This window comes from Strix uralensis, chromosome 6 (genome assembly GCF_047716275.1).
Source record: "Strix uralensis isolate ZFMK-TIS-50842 chromosome 6, bStrUra1, whole genome shotgun sequence".
Lineage (NCBI taxonomy): Eukaryota > Metazoa > Chordata > Aves > Strigiformes > Strigidae > Strix > Strix uralensis.
The window spans coordinates 38,807,798-38,821,895 of NC_133977.1; the positions used below are offsets into that span (position 1 = coordinate 38,807,798).

The 14,098-nt window shown below is 40.8% G+C and overlaps 1 protein-coding gene across 7 annotated transcripts in view; it reads left to right on the top strand.

Annotated features, from left to right (window-relative positions):
- THSD7B (thrombospondin type 1 domain containing 7B) overlaps window positions 1–14,098 on the top strand; it is a 331,460-nt gene that overhangs the window by 289,215 nt on the left and 28,147 nt on the right. For all 7 annotated transcript variants that reach the window (XR_012629528.1, XM_074873761.1, XM_074873766.1 and 4 more), the window contains 2 exons: window positions 3,775–3,908; window positions 4,660–4,813. Coding sequence is in view for 6 of the 7 variants with exons in the window: in XM_074873761.1 (XP_074729862.1) it covers window positions 3,775–3,908; window positions 4,660–4,813 (288 nt within the window). In the remaining variant the exon portion in view is untranslated. The remainder of the gene's footprint in view (window positions 1–3,774; window positions 3,909–4,659; window positions 4,814–14,098) is intronic.

A 14,098-nucleotide genomic window follows, 5' to 3' on the forward strand; every position in this document is an offset into this window, starting at 1 on the left:
AAAAAAAAGGAATTGGAAGTGATGGAAAACAAATGATGGCAAGCTAGGAGAGAGAAACAGGAGGAAAACATTGTCCTGTGGAGGAGAGGATCACATGCCACATCACTGTGGTTTTAAATGCAAAGATAGTCACGAATTATATTCACAGCTTCCGAAACACATACCCACAGAGTTTCACCCATGGAAATCTCGCATTGCTTTGAGACTCCCATTTAAAAGTGTAGCAGGGTCTACCGATACACGTTGTAACTTGCTCTGAAGAAATCTGTCCCTCCCAATGACACGTAGCGGTTATTTACACCTTTGTGGTGTCTCAGAGGTACTACCAGAGGTGACATTGCTCTGTGCCAACGCAGGGCAGAGGAGAGAGGTGTTCACAAATGGGACATGCAGTAGTGTCAGCAAAGTAACTTTGGAAAACGGGTTTTTTGTAGCAATTATTTTTTGGGGTTTTGGTGGTGAGTGTAACCCAGGAATCCTGACCGAACTGGAAGTACGGAACGGGTCAGGAGCAGACTGCCCGCGTGTTAGGGTTCCGCCGGAATGGTTTGGCCAGTGCTGTGTGCCCTCCCTCCTCAGGCGCAGAGTGGGATGTCTGTCTATCAGAGGAGGAGAGCTCATGGGACTCCACATGTAATTGTACCAGTTTGACATGATTAGACAGCAGAATAGAAATACTCTATTAAATGGTTTCATTATTGCGATCCTGCCTGCTCTTGAAAGAGCTTATCTGAAGTAGCACTTCACATCACGTGTATTTGTGTCACTGCATCTGGAATCTGTTTTGTCCTCACATGTTTCCTCAGATACATTTTAGTTCGTGTGGCATCCCAGCCCAAACCCTGCTAGTTTTCTTACACAGAAATCACATCAGGTAAATGCCGCAGAAGGTTTTGACCACCAAAATGCAGTTGTGGTCTATTCCTGATGTTAGGCCTCTACTGCTATCTACAGGTGGGTTTTGCTGTTTTGAAGAGGTCTGAGGTTTAACAGATTTTAACGCAGAGCGATGAGACCTCACTGAGACAACGAGTGGGGCTTTCCAAGCACTTGGTCTCGCCCAAGCGAGGGGCAGAGGCTGCTGGTGGCAGGCGGTGGGGTGAGTGCTGGAAGGCTGGCAGCGCTCGCGTCATGACCTGTGGGATTCACAGCAATATCCTCTAACCCTGAGGAAGTGTTGTTAATTAGAGCAAGGAAGGAGAAGAATCTTAAATCCCGAAAGCCACTGTTTGTGCTGTGCCTGCCCCAGCTGCCCCGCTGTGCTTGCGGAGGCATGCAGGCAGCACACGTGTCGTCACCTCTCAGCCTCTCCCAACCTCGTCTTTCTCTACAAAAGTCTAAAGAGTGGGAACAGGCACCCACCCAGCTCTTAATAAACTCATTAATAAGTAAGTTTTACCTCCCTTAACACTGCCCAGTGAGACGTCTACCCCTGGGCTGCAGGTTCCCTGCCTGCCAGCAGCCAGTTCTCGCCAAGTTTGGCACTTCACTCTCTTGATTTTGCCTCCTTTCTGTAACGAGGGAAACTCTGATCACACCTAAAGCACACTTTTCCCTCTTCAACTAATCGTCTCCTGCAGACAGCAGTATGTTTTGTCAGACAACATAGGCAGAGTGTAGTTTTTCCTTACCGCCCCATGGAGCAGAGAAACTAATAAATACTCCCTGTCTCTCTACATCCATTTCCTGACTGCCTCTGGGGAATGCAAAGGCTTCGCAGTGCCTGAAGAGGGATTGTTACTCTCCCCAGTGTGTGCAGGAGTCAGTAATTCCCTAGAGGTGACAGGCTGGCTGGGGTGGGAGGGTGGCTTCACGCCGGGCTGTATGCTGCCGCATCCCCCCGCGCCGGCGGGCTCCCCACTTGCTGGTCCCGAGCACGGGTCCTGCTCAGTGGGTGCTTCCTCTTTACTCTTGTGTACACCAGTTAATGTTAATGAGCATGACTCCACAGCTAATTGGTGACACTTGTAGTGCTGCTTGCTCAGTCTAGGAAACTATATGCACTCTGTACTATACATAGATACCTATATATCATATAGTTATGCCAAATACCACCGCCTCGGTGTGCCAAAATTGTTAGCCCATAACGAGTGATTGAGGGGCACTGTGATCTCTCAAAGACCTTTGTGCAGGCCCAGTGAAAGTTGGAAACGTCGCCCACCTCCTGCACTCCCCTGAAAGGCTGCAAGGTGCTTGGTTGTCATACCAAACGTTATCGCTGCATGTATTTCATCCCTGACGTAGTAGTTCTAATAAATTCTGCATGTTCTCTTGTGTTATTTGTGCACACACCATGAAAAAGGATTTGTGCTCAATAATATGTAGGAAAAAATGGTACTAATCATACCCTTTGCCCCCTTTGTTCCCATCCCTTTCCCCTTCCTCTGCATGAAATGTGATGCTGTCACTAGTTCATGCCATGCTTCCCCCCACCAGTCCCCACTTCTGTTTCTCTCTTTCGTTTCTTTTCTCCTTCATGTATTTAGCACTTTTCAACTTCTCTTACTCTTTCTTCTCTGCTAAACCTATGCACAATGTATAGACAGACCCACAGTTAAAATTAGTTTCTGACATTTTCTGTTCCTGAGGGGTTTTCTTTAGCAATTTATCTTCTTTTCATTTGATATGAAAGTAATTTTCAGATGGGGTACCAGTTTTGTTTTCAGACTGGTATCTTGATCTCCTCATCCCTGCACCTCCAAAATGTTGCAAATAAGTTTTTTTTATTGTTGTAGCCACAACATACATAGCCGTAATCTGCTATTTTAAAATGAAGGTATACATTATTAAACCTGTGGCTGATTTTTTTTTTTTTGGGGGGGAGGTGGTGGGGGCAGTAGTTGGAGGAAGGCTAATGACTTACGCTTATTTTAATGGTGAGAACTGAACGGCTACACAGCAGCAAGACTAAAGAGATTTAGAAGAAGAAATTTTAGGTGTGATGTATTTTTCCAGGGCAGCGCATTGTGCTTCATACAAAGCACGAGAGAACACTGTATCTTCAAATCAGCTTCTGCAGACAAACCAGATTCAAAATAAATAACTTTTATTTGTTACTGTAATGGAACTGTTGATGCATTCATTTATTTAAACCTAAAAATCTCTTAAAGTACTGTATCTCAGTGTGCTGCTTCTAACAACCTGAATATCTGGCACCTTTTAAAAATGTTCATCAAGCTTTTGCCTGGTTTTTTCTCTCTTCATAGATACCATAGTACAGGTGAATACACAGTCGTGTTTGATTAGGAGGTGTGTTAGAGATAAGTTACTTGCAGGGAAAAAAGCATTTACAGTTTTTGTGTATAAAAATGAAATTTGTAGGACGCATGAGATTTCGTTCTTTTATGGTAGATGACTTACAATGATATGTTAGAAGCAAAGGTAAATGAGTGCTGATTTTAAGTTTGTACCTTCTGAAACAGAAAAAGATGCAATATATACAGTCCCGGTGAATGACATGTGATAGATTATAGCGAGAGCAGTCAGAGCAAATGAAATTCTAATGGAGTTCCTCTTCTGGCTGCAGGAAATAGCTGTTATTTATCCTGTTTCCTAAGATGCTGCATGCATACTACTGTTTATTATATACTTAAAAATCCCTTGGCAAGTCAATAATGAATAAATGAACTTAAAGTTATTACAACACCCTTAGCATAAAGAGCGTAAGCCAGGATATTTTTCAGTGTGCTCTTCCCTGGGTTTGGCTGAGGCATTTCTGCAGAGATGCTAACCTGGATAGTTCAAATGAACAATTTTGATTCTTTCTTCTGGCAGGTGTACGAGGCAGTCCCATGCTACAGCGAGTGCAATCAGTATTCTTGGGTAGTAGAACCATGGTCTCCGTGCAAAATCAACAGTGAACAAAATTCCCTCCACTGTGGAGAAGGAATACAAACGAGGAAAGTCAGGTGTGTGAAGTCAAAAGCACAGGTACTCCAGATTAAAAAGAGGTGATACATACTTGCATACAGCTGCAGTACCTGGCCATCTGACAGTGAGTATGTTGCCGAGTCCAATGTATTTCAAATTAAAAGAAACATGCATTTATGTGCAGTGGTTTACAGGAAAAGCATCTCAGAGATACAGCCTTGTGTTATGATCAAGACGTCTTTCAGGAAGAAGGCTTGATGTTTAAATTAGAATTCTTCAACCTAAATGCCATATGTACATAAAGCCCCTTGAGGTGCAAAGCCTCCATATTCTGATTTGCTAACATTTTCCTCAGGTAATGGCACTGCACACACTGGACTGACGTTCATTATTAGTAAGTATTCATTCCCTAGGCATGGGGAAGTGCTGAGTTATTTCCAAATGTTCCTGTGTTACTAGCAGGAGCACAAAGGTTTGTTCTTGCTGGTTGTAATTTTCTATTCTCTCATCTGTCAGCTGATCAAAGTTAAAATCCCTCCGTATGAAGCTTGAAATATTTATTTATAGTAGTTATTGAAATGTGTGAGTAACAAAAGCATGTCGTGTGTGTACCTGGTTCTGATTTGCATTAACATGATTAATTCTACTTTGAGATCAGCCATGCTGCATATAGCTATTGTGTTACATATAGCGTCCCACATATACTGGGGTCAAGCAGACCTGTTGATATCCATCACTTCTATAGTACACTGATGATCCTCTAATGAAAATGTCTTGTTTTCTCTGTAGGTGTGTGAGTACTGCTGAGGAGCACGGAGGGGAGACTGTACCCAATGCACTGTGTAATCAGGCTGAAATCCCAGATATGATGCAGAAATGTAGCTTGTACTGTCCCAGTGAGTGTGCAGTGTCTGACTGGGGACAGTGGAGCACGTGTCCGCAGGTAGGCTCTCCTGCTTGTGTCGCGGTGGCAATGTTCCTCACGTGTCGATCTTCTCTGTCCTTCAGCCATTTCCTGAGATAGTTATTTTCTAACAAAGCAGATTATTTTCTGAGGGAAGTCAGGCTTAATGAATACTGCCAGCACAGTTGAATCTTGAGATATTTATATTTCTACAGAGACTGAGTTATAGAAAATTAGTTAGTAAAACACATAGTTATTACTGTGACAGTTGATTCAACACATCCTTCCGCTTGGTCTACGGGAGAGGACCCACGCAAGTACAGCTGGTGAAGGGACCAGTATTCTAGCTGCAGTAAGGACTGTCTGTGTTAGGAAATATTTGCAGGGGAGAGCTCTGTGAGTGATGCATGACTGCCATAACAGCCTGCTGGTAAACCATGGTGGTGGCACTCCTCTGGACAGGTCTTAGGCCTGAGGGAATGACAGCTCTCCCTTCCTAACACACGCTATTTCTGTCCAATGTCTCCTCCTCCTCAAAACCTTGAGGGAAGATTTGAGGCAGCAGCGACAGAAGGGCATGGCAGCAAGATGCCTGAACAATTTGTCATGTCACTAAATACTCAAAACTTTGTGAATTATGCAGGGATTCAAGCCACTGCCAAGTGCTCTGTGTTTTCCTAAGTGTGCAAGATGGAAGGAAGCTGCAAATTCTGTCCTGTGAAAACTCTCTGGCCTCAAAGCATGTAATTTCAAACCTATTGTTTCTGTCTGATCGGTGTTGAAATAGGTGCCAGGTTTAATCTTGGGGTTTTTTTTTAATAGACTTGCTTGATGTATTTAAGTGACAAACATATATACATTGCCCCTCTGTTAACAGGGCCATTATCAAAAGTCTGAGTGGTTATTGGACAGGTATTTATACTACTGCTGACACAGGTAATTTCCTTCCATAATATTTTGTGTAGCGTATCAATATACTCAGTAAGAACATGTCAAATAAAATCTTGTGTTTCATTTCCTGCATTCGCCTCCTCCTGAGCAGCATAGCTTTGATGAAGTATAACACTCTTGCAACCGATACAGAGTCTTGGATACTTGGTTGGGCTGTTTCTTTGCCATTGACTTTTTTTTTCAGAGACAGATTTTCTTTGTTTTAGCATGCAGTAAACTAATGCAGAGATCTTCAAGGCCACTGGACATTTTTCAGGTGCCTTGGTGGCAGTCAGTTGGTTACAAAGGACTACTTGAAGCTTTAAGCAGCCTAGTATCCTGCAGACACCCTGAGTTTTTGCCTTAAGGCTCCTTTTTGGCAATGCTGAAGCCTCTGTAGCCCACAGAAGCAGGAAAGCTATGCCCAGAGCTTGTGGGCTGCACTCCATCAGGCAGCGTAGCGCTCGGCAGTTGCAGGACTCAGTGCCACAGTCCCTGTGTCTCCTTGTACATCCTTTTGCCACGGTAGATGTTAATTCATAAATGTGAGGGCATCTGTATGCCAATGCAATTAACTGAACAATATGTTTTCACAAGCTGTTCTGCGAGGCTTTGTTGTGAAACTGAGATGACTGTGTGCTGATGGAGCATGTGTTTAAATAGTTCTGCCCAGATACGAGGCAATAAACAGCTTGAAGTTTTATGGACAGATAAAACCCTCCCTTTGACGAGTTTACAGCAGCGCTGTCTCCCTTTTATAGCTACTTTGCTATTTTTGTTTGGTTTTGAGAGAGGAACAGACCACACAGCACAGTCCCTCCCAGGAGGGCACATGCTTAACATCTCCAAGGCAAGTGCTGGGCTTGCTGTAAGTGCAGAATGGCTGTACATGACAGTGGTGTGTCTTCAGCGTGTGTGGGGGTACCGGGGCGATGGGCCCCACTGAGAGAAACACGGTGGCCGGGAGTGAGGCATTGCCAGCAGCAGGGTAATTAATGCAACCCTCCATCTTCTGAGGAAAGGTGGTCACTGAGAATGGCCACAAGCTGGTGGACATGGTCAATGGAGTTACAAAGGCAATGGGGCCTACCAAGGATCCCCTTTTGTCTGCAAGGGAAGAGCTGTGTACGATCAATTGAAGAGGCTCCACTGGTTGCAAGTGAGAGCTTGGGTCTGGACCTTGCATGGAGACCCTGCATATAGACACCCAAATATAGGAGTCTGCATCTGGAGCTGAATCTCATGTTCAGTCTTTTGGTCAGACCTGTTGTGCTTCCAGCCCTGCATCAAATGTCTTTGGGCCCAAAAAACACATCAGTAAGTTTGCGCACGTAGAACTTCTTGCTCATTAGGGCTGTCTGTTTAGTTGTGTTTGAGGGAATTTTGCTCAATAGCTGGTATACTTATGCATGGTTTCTGACTCATGCCAAGATGGAAGTAAATGCTTGTCTTCCAAGGATGCATAAAATGCTTTTTGAATATTCACCGAAAATCCATTTTCTAAGTATGGCTCCTTTCTCTCCCGCAAGTAATCCAAAAAATTTGAAGGATCACATCATATTGCAATGAAAAAGCAAAACTGTACATCCTGGCTGCTCTTTTTCGAGCACATTTACATTTCACATCAAAACAGTTGGCACTCTTTTAGTCGTAGCACTCTTGTGAGGCTGCTGCCAAAGAGCATTCTGGGAAATCTTCCTGTATCTCTGGTCATGTTTGGCTTGCTGGAGATAAAGAGGATTTATGAAACTTGACAAATTCTACTTTGTAAGAAATGAAAAATCACAATTTCAGCCTCATCTTTGCTATAGTAGCTCTTTGATTTGAGATATTTACCTAAGATTTTGGTCAGGTGAGAATTCTTTTCCAGTTGCTTTGGTGTTCTACTCATATTTTATAGTGTTGATAATAAATTCATCTTGATAGCAGAATAACTAACTCTTATCACCTGCATATAGAAAGGCCTTTAGATTATCCAGTGTACCTTTTGTCAATATGTCATTGTACTCTGGATACTTTCTAGGGTATTATTTGGTTTTATCTTGTAGCAATACTCTTCCCATGTGAATTTTTGACTTTCAGGATAGTTAATGATCTGGAATCGTGTTGAAATCAATAAGTCATGAAGGTGGCAACTTCTTTATCAATAGGAAATATTTTCTTTAATACTCCTTTCTGCTAAAACACTGTATATCCTCTACCTTTTTTGGCTGCATTTCCCTTTTGCTTTTAAATATTTACATTTCTAGGGTGGTCTTTTGTAATTTAAGATGTTCCCACAATTCTTAGATGTGTATTTTCCAACTGAATTGCAATTTTTGCATCTTGATTATAGTGCTATTTAACACTGCTACACAAAGCTAAATTTTAATATTTCCTCTAATGGCACTTCGCAGTCACCCAGAAGTGCAGCTGTCTGAAATGTAATACTTTGATGTTACTTTTGAGGTTTTGTCTCTTTACGGGATTCAGGAAACTCATAATTACTGATTTAAAGCTTCCCTATTATTCTCACATTCTCTATTGTGAGAAGTAAATTCAGAATAGTTTTCCCTCTGATTGAAGACTATTTTTCGGCTCATAAGTTTTCTTCTTTGTCGCTAAGTAACATCCACATAACTTAAATATCAAGGCTTTAAAGCCATTTAAAATAACAGTTTGAAGCTTGCTAGTTAGGAAAAAAAAAAAAAAGATAAGCAAATTGGATTGACTTGCATTTGCTTCAGAGATTTCGTATTCGTTCCAGCTACAATAGCGTGTTCAGTCAGACATCATCACTTGATTGCTCAAAGACTCAGCTAAACAATCTGGAAACCAAAATGCTACCATCTCTGTTACATATTCAGTGATCGAATAACATGCACTTCCTGCGGTGTCTCGACTTTGTATTCATCTGACTTGGAAATGTAATTAATTGACTTCAGTTGAATTCATCAAAGCATTCTTAAAAAGAGTTAATATGCAAGTTGTGCTACAAGTCCCTGAAATAATTACCTCAAATTTATTTTGTTAGCTCTCTGTCGTGTGGATAGCTGTCGCAGCCTCTGTAGCCGATCAGAGTGGCCTCCTTGTTTGCCTCAGCTGTTGGCATTTCTAGCAGCTAATTCCAAGAGGTCTGAAATTAGTTAATTATAGGAGGTTACATGTCTAGTGAGTGAGAACAGCTGTGTCTGTTTCAGAGAGCATTTGCCTCATGGATCAATAGCGATGTACAACGCTCAGGACTTGCAACAACTGAGTTATTATTCTCTTGAATCGGTGTGGGGGTGTGTGTGTGTAATATTGCAACAACTGATCATATTAAAAAGTGGCACCAGGCAATACAGCTAACTCTCAGGTTTTGCAGTGACCTTCATCATAGATGCGAGTTGGAGTCATTACGGTTTGGAAATGCCAACTGGAAGAGAAACTGTGGACTCTTGTAGATGTTGGGGCTCACTGTGTGAGTTACCGAAGTCTTCATCATGACTAGTACCTTTATGTGTAGGCTTGGCAGAGGACCTGCAGTATGGAGGCTGGATTGAAGAATGAAGCTTCCACAGAGTTGTATTTCTAGCCCAAGAGATAATTTATTCAGGTCAAGCATGAGAATTATGTTGGTCCAAGGCTTTTTGGAAGAACATGCACTGCTCTTTATGCATAGTTGTAATTTAATTTTTTTTATAGCTTTATAAATACTGGTGTATTTTTTAGATTTTTTTGTTTTATTTTTATCCATCATAATTAAGAATAGTTTTTTAAAAAGTAATGGTTATATATGGAGGCAGATAAGGTTTCAGAACCTAGATGCGTCTCAAAAAGAAAATTTTATGCAAATGCATTTTCATTTCAAAAGACTGCTCATGTTATTGTAAATGGCTTGTTAAATTGTTACAAAACATCCACATCGGCATGAACAATATAACGGTTCATTGCACTGTTAAAAATAGTCAAATCCTGTTGCTGCCAATGCATTTACCTTAGTTTGAGGTTGTATGTTTCCGTATGAATAGCCAGTTAAATATAATGTGGCCAGCTATTTATAGTGCAGTATGCATTATACAAGCTGTTTGATAAATTAAACAGCTTAAAGAGCTCTCTAATGGGTTACAACCTTTGTACTGTACAGTTATGATGCATATGAAAGCCTAGATCAATGGACAGCTTTTAAAATCCATCACAAAGAAGATCTAATAGCGTATATTAATGTGTGATATGTTAACAGCTCTTACTCTGGAACTTAGCATTCATAGCCTCATTTTATTTTGTTTAATATCCTTGTCTTCCAGAACAAACTTTCTGTGCTTTTGTCTCTTCTGTTATTGCCTGGACCAAAGGCTGGGTACATCCTTTGTGTATGTTTGTGTCCCTTGCTTTTTATGTTAGCTTAAAATAGTGACAGGTGGCCATGGTGGAAAAATGTGATTGGCTAAAAGAAATATTAAAAAATGCAGTAGTTAATAGTGCCAAAAAATTCCTCCATAGAATCAAGATGATGACTTTTATAATTCCTAAATGGTCCTTTGGGAAAAACTCTGATTTGTTCCTACCTTAACATTTTATGTACCTCTCATTTCATCTGAATATTTTGTTTCTGTAGTGGTTTATATAATCTGGCCTGTAGATCTCTGGCTCTAGCTCAACTTTTTTACACTTCATAGAAAAGGCTAGTGGAAATGGTGTGATTTAATACAATAAAGTAGGCTGAGACAGTATAGTTATACACGTAAAGAAACTTACTGTGTCTGCATATGACATCCTACTGCTGTAGGCTGTTAATGTGCGACCTGAATTAGGTCCCTGTTATTACTTCCATCCAGAAATTAATGCCATTCCTATCACCGATTCCAAAGGATGCACATGCCTGAATTATACACCCCATTGCTTACAGTCATCAAGAAGGAACCTGGACTAAATCCAACAAACAACATAGTCTGTAAAACTTAACTACCAAAATGAGTTGGCACCTAACCTTGAAGGTACATAGAGTTCTCCAGGCCTCTGACCTTCCATCTTTGTGCATCACAGCTACCTCCATTTCTTAGGACTTGTTTCCTTTCATATTGATGGCCAGTTGGCACCCATATTCATCGTCCTCCTTTGATCCATAAATCTTTAATCTATTTCTAGTCTGGGTGGTGTCAGAAGTGGGTTTCAGTTGTCCAGAATAGAGGCAGAAATTGGACAAAGATTTTCCACTTGCTAAGCAGGCACTAAACTCTGATGGTCCCCAGGCTGCAGCAAGAAATACTTGTCCTTCCTGGTAGCCCTCTGACAGCCTCAATTTCCTGGAAAGATCAGGTGAAGGTGCCAAGTCTCCAGAGTTGCTCTTCCTGCAGTTTGCTGGAGATGTCCCTGGAGCTGAGACCCAAGCAAGAGGCTGAATTTCACCCCGCCTTCTTTTTCTGTTTCCTCTACATGAGGTCTGTGCAAGAGTTGCTCCATCTGGACCACGGCATGGACCAGCAAGCTCTGTGCATGTGGAGAGCTTCAGCACTTGCACGGGGTTCTGCACTGTACTCAGTTCAACCATCGCCTTGCTTTGACAGTGCCTAAATCTATCTTAATAAATGATTACAATCTAAGTCCACCACCTCCACCACCCTGGCTTTCAATTTCTGTGTAAGGAGATTTGCCGTTACGCCCAGTTCTACCCCATTGTTACATACCAAATTCTCCAACTATGGAAATTAGTTATGGGATTTATAACCACAGGCATAAAAATAAGTAGCATGACCATAAAGAGATGATCTCAGAAATAAAAGTCAAAGTTGAACTCCCACTACTAAACGTTTCCATTGTATGTAACCTCTTAACAGTGTTGTTGGCTGCCCCTTTGCCTCTTTCCTTGTGCTTCCACTGTGGATGAAGTGTCAGCTAATGCTGAGCACAAACCAGTTGTGATTACCTTACAGGAGGTAATGTCTGACTTAATATAAAAATAATTTTAAAAAAGCTTAATCTATGATCAGTGAAAGTAGTAGTTATTAATAGAACAGTAGGAAGTAAAATAATGTCTTTGAAAGTATAGCATCCACTCAGTGGGAAGAGAGGAGTTGTAAATGAAGATACTCAGTAAAGGATTGCTGAATCACAGTGGGTTTTATTTATTTAAACCCCCCAAAATTGTAGATTCACATATGCTTATGATAAGAAACTTGGATTCCTAGTGGGGTAGAGCAGATCCAGTCTTGATCTGTGTATCTGAATGGCATCTTCACTATTTCATATGGAAGAGTGTTTGAACAGTCAAGTTGTTTTTGTCATTTTCTTCATTTGTGAGAATGTTCAGAATCAACTCCTTCTGAAATCCTGCCCAAATCTTAATTAATTCTGTGATAATTTCTTACTTTAATTACTCAAGTAACGTTTCTTTGTTTTGCTGCTTTTTCTATATTACCGACTGCTCTTGCTGTAATGTAATTTGGCATTCATGGTGATTGTTTTTTCTTTCAGTAATTTTTAAGATCCAAATTTAGGACGTACCATTGGTAGTGATGGCAGTGGTGACAATGGTGACATAACATCTTCCTCCTGCTATGCAGCTTACACACTTCTCTTTGTTATTGCTTGTTAATACTCTCAACATCTCCCCACTGGAAGCAATCCCTCTTCTTTACCTTTCACCGTTCACATCCCCTAATTACTTTGAGTCTGCCAAGCCATTCCTCAACCTTTGTCGTGTTGAAAATATTTAATTTTTCCAGCGGGGGATTTTGGAGGGGTCCTAGAGGAGTTGTGCACCCAAGCCCATTGAGATTCCAGGGTAGCTGGATACTCGGCTCCCTCTTGCTTCTTTGAAAATCCCAGCTTTCATCTTTTTCTTTGCAAGTCATTCCCTCCTGCCGCTTATTCAGTTCCATATATATTTGGCTCAATTTTTTACATAGTTAACTTGAAAGAGTAAGGCCAGAAAATCAATTATAAAACTAAATTGACTTCTCAATTGACGTAAAGAGAAATTCAACAAATAATATTACAGGATATTAGTTACAGTTTGCCGACTTTGAATTTTTGCATGTTTCTCGTGTACTCAGCTTGATTAAATGAACACTTTTCCTACAGAGATTCTTTATTATTCAAAACTGGTAAAGGTGGGGAGCTTATCGCACAAGCTCTGGCTTCTGAACAACATGGCTCATCAGTGCAGTGAGAATGCCAGCTTCAGAGCTGCAGTAAACCGGTCGTTTATTTGGATCCTGGCAAGCACAAGATAGACTTTGACCTGTTTGAGTCACGGCTGTTAAACTGGTCTGCTACCCACCAGGAGGACATCTGAGAGGGAAAATGGTCCTGTTAGCCAGGAAATCTGGGTGGCTGTATGACAGCATGTGCAGCACTGAGCTGCGTCAATGCCCTGTAATCAAGCACAATGGGGTGCGTGCAAGATGGGGGAAAAAAATACTATTTTATTAAAAGGAGTTACTTATCCACAAATGATGCATATTTTCTGTCTGCAGGTTCTTATTCTGAAAGGAGCAAAAGCAGGTTTTTCTGGGAGGGCACAGGCTTAACTTCTTTCACATCATTCATTGATTTTTTTTCATTTTGGTAACATAATGCAGAGAAACATTAGGAGTAGCTGCTGAAATACCTTCTTTGATTTTTTTTTAGTTTGTTTTGTTTGATTGGCAAATCATTTAAGTTATTAGTGTGAGTTGTGAGGATGAACAATCAGATTAGTTGTAGAAAAGGCAGTAAACTATTGGTAAACACTTAGCATAGGTTTAATTTTCAGATAATTAAGAACAATTGTGTATTTTACATGACCACAGATATTCAAATAAGATTACCATTTAAAGTGATTTGACAAGATGTGTGTCGACAATAAGGACATAATAGAATTTCCTTCACACAGTGTAAATATAAGGAAAATAGGCCCTGACAATGTATTTTAAGAACAGACCAGACGTTTTTTCCTATTTGTCCTAATATTTATTTTGTTTTGCTATCATCTGTGCAACTAATCCAGTTTACAGCAGTCTGAGATCTAGATTTATGCTGCATCACCATTACATTTCTCTTTAATATTCACAATACAGGAATTATCCATACTTTCACCTGTGCAGGGTTCAGTGTTTGCAGGCAGTTCATTGCATGATAATAAGCCTGTGGTTTTAAACTGTTAGTCATTTTTTGTAATTAAAGTACTCTGTAGAAAAATCATGGTTTAAATTCCCAAGCATTTATGAAAATGTATTTCTATATGCATTGTTTTTTTGGTTTTCTTGGCTGTTCCTGAGCAATCTTTAGTCCTTTTGCAAGACTGTTAGGAATTAAATAGGTCATCTTGTTCAGTAAACGGCTGTGAATACCTTTAATAGGGATTTATTGCCATTAGGTTTGCTGCGACCATTTTCACGCACCCATTCCTGCTGTATATTAGATTGCAGGAAAACTCTGCCAGAGTTTCAG